This window comes from Protobothrops mucrosquamatus, unplaced genomic scaffold (assembly GCF_001527695.2).
Source record: "Protobothrops mucrosquamatus isolate PMUCROS unplaced genomic scaffold, P.Mucros_1.0 scaffold2097, whole genome shotgun sequence".
Taxonomy (NCBI): domain Eukaryota; kingdom Metazoa; phylum Chordata; class Lepidosauria; order Squamata; family Viperidae; genus Protobothrops; species Protobothrops mucrosquamatus.
In genome coordinates, this window is record NW_015388199.1 from 23,942 (window position 1) to 41,972 (window position 18,031).

At 33.8% G+C, this 18,031-nt stretch overlaps 1 protein-coding gene across 2 annotated transcripts in view; it reads right to left on the reverse strand.

Annotated features, from left to right (window-relative positions):
- Positions 1-959: 959 nt before the first annotated feature.
- The window catches only part of WDR20 (WD repeat domain 20), a 56,429-nt gene continuing 39,357 nt past the window's right edge, over positions 960-18,031 (reverse strand). Inside the window, exons 2-4 of one of the 2 annotated variants that reach the window (XM_015824053.2) lie at positions 17,128-17,310; positions 13,618-14,898; positions 960-2,073 (exon numbers count right to left, since the gene is read on the reverse strand). In XM_015824053.2, coding sequence (XP_015679539.2) covers positions 1,858-2,073; positions 13,618-14,898; positions 17,128-17,310 — 1,680 coding nt within the window. In that variant the 3' untranslated portion in view covers positions 960-1,857. Of the gene's footprint in view, positions 4,428-13,617; positions 14,899-17,127; positions 17,311-18,031 lie in introns of both variants that reach the window. The other variant, XM_015824054.1, reaches the window with a different exon arrangement.

Sequence of the window (18,031 nt, forward strand, 5' to 3'; positions counted from 1 at the left end):
GGGTGGAAACTAATCAAGGAGAGAAGCAACCTAGAACTAAGGAGAAATTTCCTGACAGAACAATTAATCAGTGGAACCACTTGCCTTCAGGAGTTGTGATGCTCCAACACTGGAAGTATTTAAGAAGACAAATCCTTTGCCTGAAATGGTATAGGGCTTCCTGCTTGAGCAGGGGGTTGGACTAGAAGACCTCCAAGGCCCCTTCCAACTCTGTTATTCATTCTCCCTCCCACTCCCAAAAAATCTCTAGCAGGAAATTCTGAGTAAAATTCTCAAATCTAATTTGGATCTCAAACCTATAAATATTAAAGCAGCGGTTCCCAACCTTTCCAGCATGACAGACTGGCAGGGGGAAGAGGGGATGGTTCTGTGCAAACGGCAGGTGTGCAGGCGTGCCCGCAATTCGCACAAATGGAGCTTTGTGTGTGCGCACGTGTGAGCATCCACCGCTCATGCAATTGGAGCTGTGCACATGCGCTCATGCACTGCTTGCACAGCCTGGTTCTGAACAAGCCATGGTACTGGGTCGCAGCCTGGGGGTTGGGGACCCATGTTAAACACTACAAACAAGGATGAAAAAATATCCTTTAAGAATGTTTATGTTCATAATGCATAAGCATTATTTCGTACAGCTACTGGCTTTAGTCATAGCTAGAACATTAGAATTTATTCTAGGACCTTGTAATTTAAAACAAGGCACCTACAGTATTGAGTAAAGTCCACTGTGATTTGATTAGAGTTGAAATATTGTAGAATCTCTAGTCAATTTACAAATTTCTAAAAGAATGTTACAGCTAGTTTGCCTTTAGAAGAGAAAGCTTTCTTCAAATAGCCAAAATAGGGAGATGTGACTCTTAAGAGCACTTAAGAAAAGAGTGGTCAAGAAGAGATTTTGTCTGTAGTCAGGTGCACTCTCCCACAAGTGATGACAAAGCTTTCTGTTTAATATCCCAAAGAGGCAATATCAGGCTAAATACACCCAATATGAAGAAGTCTGATTGGATAGTATAATATACTTTATGATTTCATCCCTTAAACAATAATTAAAAACATATTCTCACATTATTCTCTACATATATGCATAATCAGAAGCACATTGTATTTCATTGGATACTAAGTCTGAGATTCATCTCCCAGTAACGTATGTTGAGGACAAATTACGGTACTTGACAATTTGGAAACAAAAGGGGCAAATTAGGAACATAAACTACTTTTAGGTATGCTTACATTTGACGATAAGGCAACCTTTGTTCATATATTGAATTAATAGCTTCTAATACAGTACAGTGTAAATGCTTTTGAATTGCATGAGATCAAACACTAAAAATAGTTAAAGATTAGAATGTTGGTCAATTTCAGTTTTGGAATATTTTTTTTAATGCTTGTAGATTCTATAATTGCAAAGGTAAGCAGAGGGATGGCTGCATGTAACTTCCTAATCAAGAAGTGGTAGCCCAAAGACCTGCACAACTGCTTGAGAGCGTCATGCCTAGTGAGAAGAGACAAGTTTCTCCAAATGTTCCTGTTCAGTCTTTTGATACTTTAGCATAGTACTATCAAGAAGTCTACCCAGATATTTGACAAGCTAGACTATTTTATTTCATTTTGTAAATTTTATTTTGTAATTTCATACTTGTTTTCCAAAAGGGGAGGACTTTTTCAGAACTAGGCAAAGATAAGCACAGGCAAGGGACCTCCCCATTCTCCGTACAAATTTTTTTTTCGGAGGGAATACTTGACATGGGTTTAGACCAAATATATATTCTCTGCACTTTGTGCTCCTTAAATCTCAGGATTATTAACTGTTTTTTAAAGCCTTTTTTTTTCTAGTCCCACAGCAGCTTTACTACAGAATTTTTATTTTTTGTTTTCATTTCTAAAGATGGTTTGGTTGAACCACTTAATGTTTCTTGCTTCTAAAAGTATAATTATACATACCGATTTCCAGAGTTGGCTCACAGCAGCAGAAAGGGAAGAAGCAATTCTGTGATGACTGCCCTCCCCCAAATACATTTTTGCAGAGACAGACTCAGCAAAAGCAGCCCCTTCTGCCTCCACAGGATGAAATGCCTTCTGTGGAGAGAAACATTGTGTTCACAGTTAAATCCAAATTTTGGGTTTTAAGCAGCTGGTTCACACACTGTGCTGAGCCATAATATGGCTTATGTAGTTTTGGCTTAGCATGATGTATGAATCCAGTTATTATAATATATAATTCATGTTTAAGGCTTATCAAACTGTGAAGCAAGCTATGATTTGTTCTTAAGGCATAAAAAATGTCTTGCCTAAGATCTTAAACCTGCCAATGCACAGTAGTTAAAACGGCACTTTTATTCTGTGCTTTCACTAGCGGTTTGTATTATGCAGTCAAAAATAGCCCAACACTATTTAGTTATTTCGAACTGATTTTAAAAGTATTTACTATAAGCCCAAAAGCACTTTGGAGTATGTCAAAGGGCTTATATGCAATGCAATGGATGGTAATGTATTGCAGATACTACTGAAACTCTTGTTTCAAAGAGTGTAAGGGGCAGGGTTAAAAATATGGAACTGTGGAAATCCAGCAAATAGCAGGATTATCTGCACAAACATTCATATACATAAAATCTACAACCTTGAAATAGAACATTATTTATCAAAAAGTGTTCTGTGAATTATAGCCTTTAGTACTCAGCGTTTTCTTTCCATATCCAGAAAGTGAGGAGACACTACGTTGCAACCACAATTCAGTAAGCTATTTGCTTCCCCAGTTCTTCTGCTTCAGAACTGCCATCAAATAATCAGTCCAAGGGAAAAAAAACCCAACATCAGAGCTTTTGATAAGAGCTGGCAGGGGTGGGAGGAAGGATGTGAAGAAAGCAGCACTGAATGGTTGCAATGCAATCTCTGCTTTTTTTTCCCCTATATGAATCCTGAGGCTGCAGTCCTACATAATGGCTGAAATGCTGATACAATTTTGACAAGAATCTGGGAATTTCTACCTCTTGATCTAATTTCCAGAGAGGAATCCTCGGCCACATAATTCTAGTATCAAGCAGACAGCGTTTTCTTCAAGAAAAAAAACTGAAGGGGATTCTTCAGATTTCAGCGTGTTCAACATTAGTTTAATAGTAACTAACCAAGCAGCAATTTAATTATGTAGACTCTCATATTTATCCTCCAACAAGGCATCCATTTTTAATTGAAACAGGAGAACTATGTACTTTGGCACATTATTCTACAGTGGCAACCTATTGTTGTTACAATAATTTTAAATAAACATTTTAGTGTTTCTAATCACATTAACAGATATTAAATTATAGTGTCCCAATGCATGAAAATGGTGACTACCACTGTTAATTAACATATATTTTAAAAACTAGGCTTAAGAACTTTGTAGTGTTCTAAACCATACTGAGGAAAAGCCATTTAGAATAAAATGCAGGAAAATAACACCTACTAACAAAAGCCCAATTAAATATCTCCTAAGTCTGACCTGAGTGTTTTTCAGAAATAACATCTTCTACAAGAATTTAAATCATATCATACCAAAAATATTACATTCAAAAAGTTACATCAAAGGTGATTTAAACAGAAAGTAAACAAAACTGCATATTCAAGATAGTTTAATAATATGTATTTTCTGAATTAGAAATACCACTTCCTTAAATGATTAAAATTACTAGTGTAATGATTTTCCCAATCACTGAATTACATTATTTACATATATAATACAGGTTGACTGTAGTTGAAACATTATTAAAATAAAATGTTTGATACAAAGGATTTATTTCTTTATAACATAACTTTAGAGGGTGCCCAAACACCCAATTTAAAATTAATTATCCACTAGCATTACGCTATTTAAGTGCAAACAATCTTTTTAGAAAAACCTATGATTGTAGCATCCATCTTTCTGAATTACATTTGTGAAGCCAGAAAGTAATGACTTTAATTTCCCATGAGAGCTTTTCAGGTTAACCATCTCCGATTTTAAAAAAGCAGTGCAAAGAAAAAACTCAACAGTAATATTCTAATTTATAACACCATTAAACTTACTTGGATTTAAGAAATATTTTATTTTACACGTGTGGATGTGTGTGGATGTAGGTATGTGATTAAATTACACTGAGAAATATAAAGCAATTGCTATTTTTAATTGTAGCACCAAAAGAAGCATTTTTAAGCAAAATTCTTCCTTAGGTGAGCAGCCTCAAAGTATTAGATGTAAAAATATAACTCATTACAGAATTATTTTGTAAAACACTATGTGATTCACATAACACTCTGCCTTTTAAGAATTTGTGATGCTCTCTGGCTGAACAGCAGCTCCTGGTTCCATTGTCATTACTTCTTGTTCTGTGTTCAAAGGTTTGCTAGGAGGAGTGTGATGGCTATACTACAGTTCCACTTGGAGAATTGGCCTGGTTTTGGGATGGCAAAACACCCTGCAAACAAAGCAGTTTACATTAATCCAGCAAGAGAATCCAACATTTACTTTGCTAAACACTTTATGTTTGCAGATTTTTCTTGTAGAATATTTGCATACTCAATTTATAATTTTAGATCATATTGTTCAAAAATGGTAGTGAATAACTCTATTCGGATATAACAAAACAAGTTCCAAGATTTAGGAAATGAAATGTAAGATCAAGGTAATAACAAGTTGTAGTCTGGTATGACAAGCAAGAAGTCTTACAGCATCATGAAAAGAACACTGCTGCAAGTTTTCCAAAGCTAGCTTCAGAAATATTCTCATACATCTCACAGGAAACTCTTAAAAGAGATTTCATGCCATATCCAATATTCAGTTTATCAGAATCATAGAACACTTTGGTTTCTTTATGCAGAAAATGTGATAACGTTGCACAGAATAGTTTCTCTTATGGACTTATCTTACAATGTTAAGAAAAGGAAATGAACTACAAATGTGTCTGCATTATGAGCCCTTTGCTGGGAAAAAATAGTTATTTGTTGATGTAATTTGCCTTTCAGATTATTTATACTCCTTGCAGTTTATAGTTTGTACCCATAAAATACAATTACTCATAAGTAATTTTTACCAGACTGAGATTTTTATTAATGGGTTTCCAATCTGATGCCTGAAATAGCAATTTGAAGATTCTCAGCCAATTTATGTACTCTTTGGACAGAAACAGATGCTTTAATCTATTTAATTTTTTGGTTAGATGAGGAAGGTAAACATTTCTGGCTGTTTGTTCACCTGACAGATGCTCTGTTTTTCTTCAGCGGATATGTAATTCATTCAGCCATTATATGGAAAATCTCAAGGATATGAGCCATTTTAGTGAAGAATGCCCCTCTATGAATGAAACATAATGAGCAACTGTGCCCCAAATTTGATGTGAACTGTAGTTGCAGTCCACTAATTTTTAAGCAACTAACATGTCATATTTTCTTCTAACAATTGATTTTGTCTTTAGTTTATGGCTTAATAAGCCATCGTTTTTGTGATCAGAAACTGATTTCTGAAGTTGACAACAAAGGTTTAAAATTATGAGCAAGAGATAAATTCTGATACGCACACAAGCCTCTGACAGTTCACAGATCTACATACAGTATAACATCAATAAAAGCTTTAAATGTTTGTGAATCCCTCATAATCTAAAATACAGGCTTTCCAGATATTTTTCTTAATTTGTATCATACAGCTACAGTTGGTCACATTCAAGTTTAAAGTCCACTTCTAATATAGAATTAATTACATCTTTGGAATCTACAGGAGCTCTTTCTCACTTTCTCCTAATAATGATAAAATGTTAAGAAACAAGCATGTTTTTGAACCCAGTAAGTTCTACAATGAACACTTGCCCTAAACAAGGTAAGCCAATAGAATCTGTTTCAACACTTTCATACCAAAGATCTAGCACCCGTTTTTAGCTAAAATGCTACTTCTGGCAGAGGCCAGCAAAAAAAGATAAACTGATTTAGAGTACACTCTATATGTTTTAAGGCCAGAAGTAAATAATTATTTTGCTAGACATTCTTGTAGTATACAATACAAATCAAGTAGAAATTTAGCATGGAACTTTAGTCTCAATAAAGTACTGATGTTTAAACTTGGGAAAAAGTGTCAGTAAGAACAAACCCTCTTGGTTAAAAAAGTATAGCATGAACAAGAATTCCACAGGAGAAATGAAAAATAAGCAAATGTGAAATCAGATGCAATCTCTGTTAATCTGATCTAAGTAATTTTATGACAGCAACTTCTCCAAGCTCCCTCCCCAAAGTAAAATCAGTGCTAACAGACAATTCAGTCTTGTGAGAAATAGGCAATTACTGTACAATTAAGGAATTTATCTCCAAGCCTGATCTCAGATATAATAAAAATGTAATTGTATTATTTCCCTATTTTCTCAAATGTTTAATCTCTAACCAAGAGCAACTTAATATTCTACCTCATTTGCAGTGCATTTTTAAGTTACTTAAAACTATTATTTCAGAACTTTAATAAGTATAACAAACAGCAGGATCCTTGTTATTCTAAAACGCACATGCTCATAAAGTAATCAAAACAGCTTACAAGTGACAAAAATAAATTTCAATTCCATAACCTGTTTCTGCAAATAACTTCCTAGTTTTCTTTTCCCTAGTTTTAAAATTTCTAAACATATTTTTCTATGCAAAGCTGTGCAAATACCGATGGCTTTTTTTTTGTTTACCTAGATTTGTTTAAAATCTTATGTTTTGTCACAGTATAAGACTATTTATTGTAAAACATTTAAAAACAAATTTAAAAGATCATTAAGAAGTTCCAAACAAACCAGAAATCTTAGTTCCATTCCGCTGAAACACAGGTCCATAAAAAATCAGAAAAATATCTGAACATCAGTTTTAGATTTGTTTCAAACATATTCAATATTCAGCTATCAACAGCTCTTTCTCCTTGTTTAGTGGCTGCAATTTGGTCTCTAAATTAGAAGCAAAATTGTTGTTAAATAAATCATTTGATTGACAATGAAGGTGCTGCAACAACTGCAGGATGCTGCCATTTATTTAAATAAAGTTTTCTTGTGCTGCAATGCCAGGCATTACTCTTATTCTGGCATTGTCAGGCACAGAAAATTGGTGGTAACTGGTCAGAAAATAACTTTTTAAAAAGAAGTTACTACCACCACTACCATTTGTGAAAGCTTGCTAAATGAAGTAGTGCTAAACAAGGAGTGACTGTATCCTCCAAGAAATCTGAAGCAGGAATAGCATTCTGGATACTCATCATAATTTATAACAGCAATCTTGATAAGAAGTTTCAACGATCTCTATTTAGAATTATAACTCAACATCAAAGATTCAACCTCCTTATAAACATTTCTATTCTGGGAACATGAATTAGTCTTCAAAGTTGTACATAGAACTTAAACAAAGGACTGGAGCTGGCAATTATGAAATTTAAAATGTTTTGAATTGGTTAACTATACTCTTACCGGACTCTTTCTTGTGATTCTGGAAAAATATCTACCTTGGAAAATTAAACAAATCCCAGTCACTAGAGGTTTTAAAAATACCCCCCCCCCCAGCTTACTGAAAAAGGAGCAACAATACAGAAATGTGAATCATCACATTCTCCACTTAATAACCACTTCAGCTAAAGTAAGCTTAATTTTTTTTTATTTTCATCTGAGCATTTCCTGGTGCAGATAAGTGGGCAGTAACTGAGCATACAGTGGGCTGGCATGTTTACAATACAGATCAGAAATGCATTTAGTATTTACTATGCATGCTAAATATACTAAAATGTTTTTGAGATCCTTACCAGAAGGAACATAAATAAATACTTTTCATTAGTACAACTTTCTCTTGTTAAGTGACTTCACTTTTATGCATGGAAGAGGGAAAATAAGATGCTTATTTCTCTATGAAAGGGAATTAGTAGGACATACTGTAGCACGTTCTCTTAAGGATGGAACTACTTTTAAGAGATAACAAATATTTTCTGAATCTATTTTTTCATATATGCTTCTTTATCAAACCATTTTCCATAATTTATCTTCATAAAAAGAATACAGTTCAATAGTATTGTTTTTTTTAAATCAAGTATATTTTTAAAAACCAAGTATAAATTGATTAACAAATAAAAGCATGCATGCAGTGTCATGAATAAGTCAAGTAACTTTCTTGGTCAAATAAATATTCCAGTTGAAGAAGCAAGGTTTAGACAAAAGATTATCTAATAGATGGGTCGCTCTCTACACACACAAATAAGGACATAGAAGAAGTCTGACAACACATAAGAACAAAAGAATAAGATTAATTTGCTCTAAAATTAGGGGATTCTTTTGTTTAATGTTAAACAAAACATCAGGTTCTGCATGAAAATTCCACTCCTAAAAGTGTTTAACTGCATGTGTTTAATTCATAAACTGGGTAACTGTTGGGTCACTTTTAAAAGAAGGTCTAATCCCATATGACTAGACCTGTCTTTTATAATATCACAGCAATTGCACCTATATGGTAAATACAATTTATCTCTACACGCAGGGTATCACAACATAGCATTTAATTTAGGACAATGTAGCATACTTCCAGGGGCAGTCACAGTATTTACAAAGCTTAGTGCATTTTCCCCCATTCCTTGTCACCCCTGAAAGCTCTATGGCTTTCTTAATTTTCAAAACACAAGACCAATCTATTTTAATATTAATCTAAATAATCTTCATGAACCATCCCTATGGACTTACATATGAAAGATGTAATTAGAATTTAGGCACAAGATAAATTTTGCTATTGTGACAAGCTAAAACAATGTTCCATCTAGTGTTGGGTTTTCTATGTCAGCAGGAAGAAATTGTTTTATTCACCTGTGAGTTTTAAATAGTGCCTTGTAGTATTTATACTGTAACGTAATAGTGAAGAAAATTACATACTCTCCCCAAAAATAAATTATTAGTAAAGTGAATGTGTTAGATGAATAACTTGGGGGGGGGGTACTTTGGAACTTCATTTTGAAAGTACCACTTTGAAAACACACCTTAGTTTCCAAAATGATTAAAACAATCCAACTAAAACTAAAATTGGGTCAGCAACATCTAGCAATATCAACAATCTATATGAAAATTGATACATATACTTAGGATTCTGCCAAATTAAGTTTTGGAATGCCTCTTTATGCACCTAATTCTGATAAGCAAATCATAGTATTTAACTAATACAGTTGATAAATAAAAGAGCTCCTATAGAATCCAGAAGATATCATTTTTTCATTTCAACAGCTCTTTATAAGATTTAGATAACTTTCACCCCATGGTTCGGTCATTCAAACTGGAAATACCAACGTATCAGATGCACCTTCAATTAATAATAACTGAACAGGATATACTTATGATATATTAGTATGATAAAAGAACTCTTGAACCAACATTTGAGATGGGTATGAAATACTCAAGAGATTGTATCATTCATTTAGGCTCATTTATAAAAACCGCAGTTACAGAAGCAGCAGTTACAGTGGCCAGTTTTTCAGAAAGCTGCCTGTTGCATTTAGTGAAGTATCAGCTGTGGCAAAACAACATTGCAACTTCAGGCATGAGAAGCACTACTGAAAGTTAACTATATTTTACAATTCAGTCTCATTTTTTATTTAATGTCAGTATACAGAGGACAACCCCGGTAAGTTGTAACGTCAAGTATTTAGTAGGGTTCTTCAGCTGAAACAGTGACATAAAATGCTAAAAAATAAGCAGTATGAAACAAACATGATTTTTAAAAATTATAAATATATGAACAATACTTATTAAAGCTTCATTATTATTGCAACAGTCAATTTAATTTAACAATTTATGTTAGAAAGGCTCTTATGAAATTTATTTAAATTGCCAAGAAATCAGATGGACGTTTATAAAGAAAATACATATGAATTTACTGTTGATTTTCACTATATCATTACAATTTTGTACAGTATAACCTAACGTGTCAGTCTTAACAAATTCATGTATACAGATTTCATAAATGCAGGGAAAAATCTTGCTTTTAAACTTTATACAAGTTATGTGACAATAAATTAGCTGGTTTTCTTTCTTTCAACATAAGCAGGCCAGCAGTTATTTTTTAGTAGCTTTAAAGTGATAGAAGGGAAACATACATGGTCTGTTCAAGTACATTACTTAGTTCCAAAAGATCAAGCATTTCTGAAATGCTTTAGCATGACTCTTTTCTTTCTAATTTGGATTTCCACATGGAGGCAATTACTCTTTTTTGGCTTCACAGAAGGAACTGGCTAATTTTTGACTGGTATAATTAACTTATATTAATTCATCCCAATAATTATGTATAAGAACATTTCAAGGAATCCCCAGATCCTGTTTAAATCATTAAATCTAGCATTACGCCAATCATAGCTAGCATTTTCCACAGCATTTTTTATTTCCATTCAATAAATCCATTTTGCCAATGAAAATTTAGTTTCAAATGGAATTTATCACACTCTAATATAGCATCACAAAATATCTGTACAATATTTTAGCACAGAACTAAGTTAAATAATGATGCTGTACTACAGTTGCTGCTTATTGGAAAATGTTCTATAATTTAGATCTAATTTTTTTCTTGTATATGGTTCAAATGTTGTAAATTTAATGTGAATTTTATTATACAAATTGGTAACACATTTACTCTGCCAGGGTATATGCTGCCAGTTCATTCAATTCAACCTTTAGTGTTAGTCAAATCATACTAAGAATATTCAAAGGTAAATAGCTGCAGGTTTCCTGAATATTACAAGTGGTTACTAATCACGGTGGATAAAATCTGTCAATGAAGGCAATACCTGATAGAAATCTAGGTGTGACTAGCATCACAAAAGAAATCCAAGAACTTTCTTGCTGTCTCTAACAAGCAAGGAATTGGCCAAGAGATTCATGAGCAACTTAACTTTCTGAGTGATGCAATGTATTTTTTTTTACAAAGCATTACTGAGAAACTTTCCATGCCAGTAGAATAGGCAGCTTTCCCATAAATCAGCAGTTCTAAAATGTTGCTTTTATGTGCAACATGACCTGTGTATTTTTATTGAACACAATATATTACATGTTAACATGTGTCTAAACTGTATTTTGAAAAAGGACACGAGGAAGCTCAAAACATGCAAATGCAGAGTAAGAAAACCTAAGGCTGTAGTGTAAATCTTCTTACTCCAATCTGACAGTGTTTCTTTCTAACCGATGGGTCCATGCTATTGAAACCATAATTAGATACTTTAGCAAGGCAGAGAACAGCCAGACCAAAGCAGTTTATTCTAATGAATAAATATTCTAATCTGTTCTTCTGCTATCCTTACTGCACCAGTCTGGCAAAGGGGAGGGAGTGGGATAGAAAAGGCTGGCTCAATAGCCATGAAGATTCAAATTGCAAACGTGGTTGAGTCTTCTTCCTCAACCTGGAGGTTTGGGACCCTTTTATCCAACTGAAATCTTCTAGCAAAGGCAGAGAACAATTTTAGCAGCAGAAAATGGATGAGTGGAAACTATATGCTAGGATCCTTGTAGACAAATAACAGTGCAGGAATACAGCAGCTTTAAAGACTTTAAAATGAAGCTAAAAGGAATAAACCTAGGATACGATAAATGTAGGCAGTGTTTAGCCCAGGGGAAGAAATATGTTACCATTGTTTTGAAGATTAATTAAATAGGCATAGAGTTTAATTAAGTGCTCTCCTATAAAACAAAAGCAAGGTTTCTGTTACAATGACCACCCTGGCCAGAACCCTGTAAACATATCACCTAATTTGCTAGTTTAGGCCAGCTAAGTAAGCTCACCAACTGCAAAATAAAGAACAACAACAGCAATAAGAAACCCATCCTAAATAAACGCATCCTAAATAAAATGGCATTTACAACAGTGTGCAATATTAGTTTTCAGAGACCTCATGAATACTATCAGCATGAAACTTACCTTAAAGATTTCTGCATTTGCCAAATATAGAAATCCTAGCTTTTGATACTGCATACTCTATCTCTGAAATATTTGAAATGTCCTTCAAATTAAATTGTTGCTATATGCAAGTTGTACTCATTAGTTCACTTCAGCTCCTTTAAGAATCTCAACCTAATAAAAATGGAAGCAACCTAAGAGCCAGTGTTAAATTACTTTGGAATCTCTGGTACATTAAACAGAGGGGAAATACTTTCCCACTTTATCAACAGACATCTGCAAAATCACTATCAGCTTTCTTTGGCCCCTGCATAAACTAAGATGGAAATTATCTTAACGGAAATGAATAAAGTATGAGATTTTATCTTCATAGTTTGCTTGTCTCACCTACATGAAAATAATGTCATATTTTTAGATTGTCTATCCAAGATAAGGCATACAGGAAAGACCACATATCAGAGCATGTTTGTTGTGAATTTAACATTTGAATAAAATTTTATTACACATTACAGAACAATAATGAAACTGTAAGTCCCAACAGGCTTTGATTTCTATTGGAAGAACTTTTACTTGTCATAATTTTCTGAAGTCTGCTCACTCCAGGAATTGACAACTGTCAAGTACTTCATGGCTTATTCTCTGGAAGATGTTTTAAAAGTGCCCCATACTACATCTCCAAAAAAGGTCAACTATCAGCCATTTTGGATACCATTTTCTCTAGTTTGCCCAATAACAAATGGCATTGTGCTAGTTCAGATTCTAGCTCCAGCTCTATTGTGTTGGACTATATAATATAAAAGATTTCCCCAAAGCCTTATACATGGCTACATAAGAAATCATAGTCTGCGGAGGTTGAGCCCAGGATGGCCAAGTGAGTGCACAGAAATCACCTCAAGTTTTTTTTAAAAAAATCTTAGCTACAGTTTTCAAATTGCCAATAAACATTGAAGGCAACCTTTATCAGCATAAAGTGCTAAAAATTTAAATAGCTAATTTTGTTAAATATGAAATAAAAGATTACCACTGCCAGATTTAAGCCTACGGATTTAATGAACAATGCATGAGTTAAAAATACTGTTAACATGAAAATAATCTGAAGTGACAAGGAAAATTATGGGATGGGGATACATTCTGCTAAGGGACTTTTGTGATCTTACGCACAAATGCTTGAAGATTGATATTAAAAGTCAGAATATTACAATGTATATTTAATATCAGTTTATTCAAATTTTAAATGGAGACACTACAAATTATCCTGATCACTGAAGAATTAAAAACCCATCACTATGAATAGCTTTCAAAAAAGGTGAGAATATATTGTTTATTGACTCCCATCAGTTAACTGTTTCAAATTCAGCTGTCCAAAATGTCATAGTAGATTAAATTACAGCCTAGCTAACCTATATTCCTGAATGCCCTTGCAACTTTATCCTCAGTAATTAATTTAGATTTGTTTCAATTCTGTTATATAAAAATAGTTTTGAAAATATAAGAAACCTATCACTGACACTTTGGATACACAACACATCTCTGGCTGAAAGGCAACTGTATTTCAAAAGGACTTCACCTAGGCCAGACACTTCAAATTGTTCAGAAATACAGCATGCAGTATCCAAAAGTATGGCTCTGAGGAAATAATTTTTACATTAAGCGTAAAGATTGTTTATACTCAACATTCACTTATGTTTTGAGAAAAAAAACTACCTATTCAAGTTCTATTTCTTTGATGCAGCATTAAGGATTAAAACTTACCACTTTACCAGGCCTTGCCCATGTGCAAATAAATCCCTCCTGACAAGCAGTGACTATACAGTCTTCAAGAAAAATTAACACAGTCAGTCTTTCATGTGCTATCTTTTTACAGATAAGAGGCTCTAACAAAGGAACATCTTCCATTCTGGGGCACAGAGGCGTTCCCAAAGTTTTTGCTGGGTCTGTTTTGGTTTTAGTAACTAGATTCAGTTTGTCACTGCTCTTACTAGATATATGTCCCATACTATGATTTCGCTTATGATCTTTTTCATGGTGTTTTTCCTTCCGGTCATGTAATGATAAGGTTGCAAACTTACTAACACCAGAGGCAATGGCACCATCCATGACACTGCTTTTGCTGCCAGAATTGGAAACTGCAGAATGTGGAAGGCTATTGGAACGTGGAAGAGGAGGGGGTACAGAGTTTCCAGGTGTTGTGATGCTATTTCCATTACTTCCTGGGTTAGCTCCACCACTTCCTGTGGGGGGACTTGTGGCAGTCATGACATTTGTATGTGTCCTTGCTCTTGAGAGGGGCTGGTGTGGGAAGAGGATGTCTTCTGTTAGATCCCATAAACATAGCTGTGTGTCCTGACCTACTGAACCAAACCTATATGTTACACTTACAGGGCGACTCTCTGTAGAGTTCCTTTTTGATAATCTTGACTGCGTACTATTTGCTCGATCTCGTCCAAAATGGAGGAGGTCTTGGAAGTCCTCATCACTGCCGCTGAATTCCATTGGATCATTTTCTTCTACACTGGTTGTATATGGATCAAAGGCCACAACACTGACCCATGATTTGTGTCCATGGCCTCTAGCTATCACTCGACAGTCCACAAAAGACCAGACAGTCACCAAATCATCTTCTCCACCTGTTACAATATATTTTCCATCTGGACTCCAACATGCGCACAGCAGTCCTCCAAAGTAGCTTTTCATTGTACCATGCAACTCAACTGAATCAAAGTTAAATACACGAAGAAAGCCATCCTGACTTACACATGCCAAGAATTTTCCATCTGGAGAAAAACCAAATTCATTTAGGGCACCTTCACCTACTGTCCATTTAAGTAAAGGGTTTCGTGTAGATTTGCTTTTGCACGTATGGACTGCAAAACTTTCTCCTTGTTTAAGTAGCTGATAGTGTGGAGCTGTGGTACCACAGTTGTGTTCTACATTATATAAGTACATATTGCCACTGGAATGAGCTACTAGGAAGAGACTTTCTGAACCAGGCACCCATTTTACACAAGTTACTCTGGACTTGTCTATTAGCCTCTGAAAAACAAAAGAAAAATATAGTTATCACAGTTCTGCATTGTTCATGTAATATTAATTCCTTGTCAAAAATACATATTCCTTCTTGACAACTCATTAAGATTTTGAATGGTATGGAAATTAAGTTAAAATAATATTTTTCTTATAAATATGAAATAAGAATATAATAACTAGCCAGATTTGTCATTAACATCTTTAGTATAAAATCAGGCTCAGGAAAATACACATATTCCAAAGAAAAAATACTAATCTACTAAATTCTGGCTTAGAGTTTTTGATCTGAAATGAAATTTTAGACACACAAAGCTTCCCTCCCCTCCTTTCCCTTCCCCTCCCTTCCCTCATAGATTTTGAACCTATGTACTAGATTTTCTGATATTTTTTAAAATATTACAGTATTCAAGTCATTATTCATTTCCATTTAAGTGAAACATAGGGCACAGAAAATAACAGACAATATTAATAATTTTTGAAGGCAGCTAAAAAATAACAAAATTGCTTCTTTCTCTAAAACAGTATCATATCCCTTTAACTGGGATATAAATTTCATAGGTGTATTCTGGAGTTCTTAACATAGAGGTGCCATAGTGGACAATCATCATAATGCTTGTATCTACTTATAAAAGCTAAATGTTTATTCCAGTCCTGTGAAAGCAACACATTACACCATCTAACAATGTAAACTAATACAAAATCATTCACCCACCATTTTAACGTTAACCATCTTTCCTTATGAAAAGATTTTGAAATTAAATATCCTGAAATGATTTCATACAACTTTAACTGGCCCCAATAAAGGTACTGCCTCCATCCATTTAGAATTATTCAAGTTATGGTAAACATGGATTAATTTATATAGTTGTTGTAATATTTAGAGAAGCATGAACTAGAATAATTCCATCTCAGCATTTTTTTCTTCCATTATTTATTTAGAATAGATAGCATGAGAGTGTTGTGTTTTGTTGTACAACTGAAGCTAAACAGGCTATATTTATAGATGAGTAAGTAGGTGGCCATAATGCTAGTTTTTCTTCATCAGGAGCCACAATTTTTGGTGCTAATTGTGAGTTAAAGGAAAGACTGTACTGAAAACTTTGGGGAGGATAGTCTTGAATTGTAGTCCAGCAGATAAACTTATATACAAGCTGCAAGAGTCCCTGCTATAAATTGTTATGAATAAAAGATAAAATCAATGAATAGATGATGGTGATAGAGGGGAGAAGAGGGCATTTAAACAAAATTGTATAGGTTTTTGTTCTATGAAAGCTAGCATAATAATTTCTCGGAAAATATACATTGATTTTCATCCTTTCAATTTCTATGGTGCTTTTTTATAGAATGAAAAGATTATGATTGTTTTAGTTGTTCATCTTGGATTCTAATCTCACTGAAAGATTATTTCCTATCTGAAGTCTCTAAAAAGTTCCCTAAGGAAACAAATCAAAAAGAAATCAAAATCTTTCCTCTATCCTTTTCTTTCACAAAACTGTATGAGAGGAATTCCTCTTCTCTTCTCCTTTCACTGCAAACTTCCTTCCCCAGCTTATTCCTTTTCTATTTTGATGGGTTTGTAATAATTGAAAAATAGCTTGGAGGAGGAGAATTATCTATCAACAGATTACCTTTCACTGACAGGATGACATAGCAGAATAACAATCTAATAGCTAAACCTACCTTATTTTTATCTAAACAAATGTACATGAAAAACATTGTTCATACCAAGGCTCATTTTACACAGCATTAAAACAACCAAAAAAAGTCAGGTTCCCAAAGAAACACTCATCCATGCAGGCTTTCTGCACATATCTATTTTATTGTTGTTATTATTATTTAGTCTGCAATAGGTTTCTAACCATGATTACAAACTATCTTAGCAAATTCAATGAAGCATATGGAATGCTAATTAAAACTGGGGAACAAATACAGCTTTAAGACAGAGGAATAATTGCCTGGTATAAAACTGGCTGCAATCAAAGTACAGTATACCCTTATCTGCTTTAACATAGTATGTTTGCATTTTTCATTGTAAGGATAGGAAGTTGGAAGAATGGCTGGAAGAAAAAGCCAACACATCTATTTTACACTAGTACTATAAATATACACTGTTGTATTCAATATTCACCAGGGCAAATTGTTTCCAAGTAAAAAAATAATTATACCATACATGAAGAAAATGCTATAAAGAATGCAAGTATATTTGCATGCACCAAGATTAAGACATTCACTTACTTCTTCATTAAATAGCTTGCTAGTTTCTTTTTTAATAGGATCTATTAGCTGCACCTGTCCTGCAGAGAAGCCCACTAGAAGAGAAACACTTTCTGCTGTGGCTGTTAAGTGATTGAAGTCATGACATGTAGGTTGCGTTCCTTTGTATATTCTTTTATCTATTGGTTTACTCAAATCAGCAGCCTGCAAGAAAGATTGAAATTGGGATTAGCAATGGGTAACACTTCAGTCTAAAATGCTAACTCTTAGCTCTTTGCTAAGAGAAAAAACAAATCAACTATTTATAGCCACCAAGGCATTTAAAAAGCAGCACTTTTTAAGAAACCAGCTTTGTCCTTATTCAATCATGTATTAAGATTTGCCAATTTTTTGTATAATTAGGGATTACTGTTTTCTTAACTCTCATGAGGGAGTTGATGTATTTCTTCCACAAACTGTTAATAGTCATATTTTGTAATTATAATTGGTACCATCTGTATTTTACAGATGAAACACATTCATAAAAATACATTCACAGATTATGCATATAAAGTACAAGAGGTAACTCTACTCTTTATAACATTTTTCACTACAAGTACAAACAATGAACTTTTTACCACATCTTTATAAGCATTTGTTACTGAATCCAGATGACAAATACAGTTCATGGCAGATGGCCAGGTTTGATTAACCAATTAAAAAAAATATTTCAAGCACTAGTTGAGTCTCTGTATTGTGTGGGGAATCAGTAAGTTTCCCACTATGCCAGATGCATTGGAACAGAGTCATTCTCAATTATTAGGGTGCAAAAATGTTTTGGATATAACCCCCAGTATCCACTAGATAATCTACTAAATTTCACAATCTTGTAACTATTTCATTTTTAAAACATAATGATACATCTTAACTCGATTTTGGCAATTTA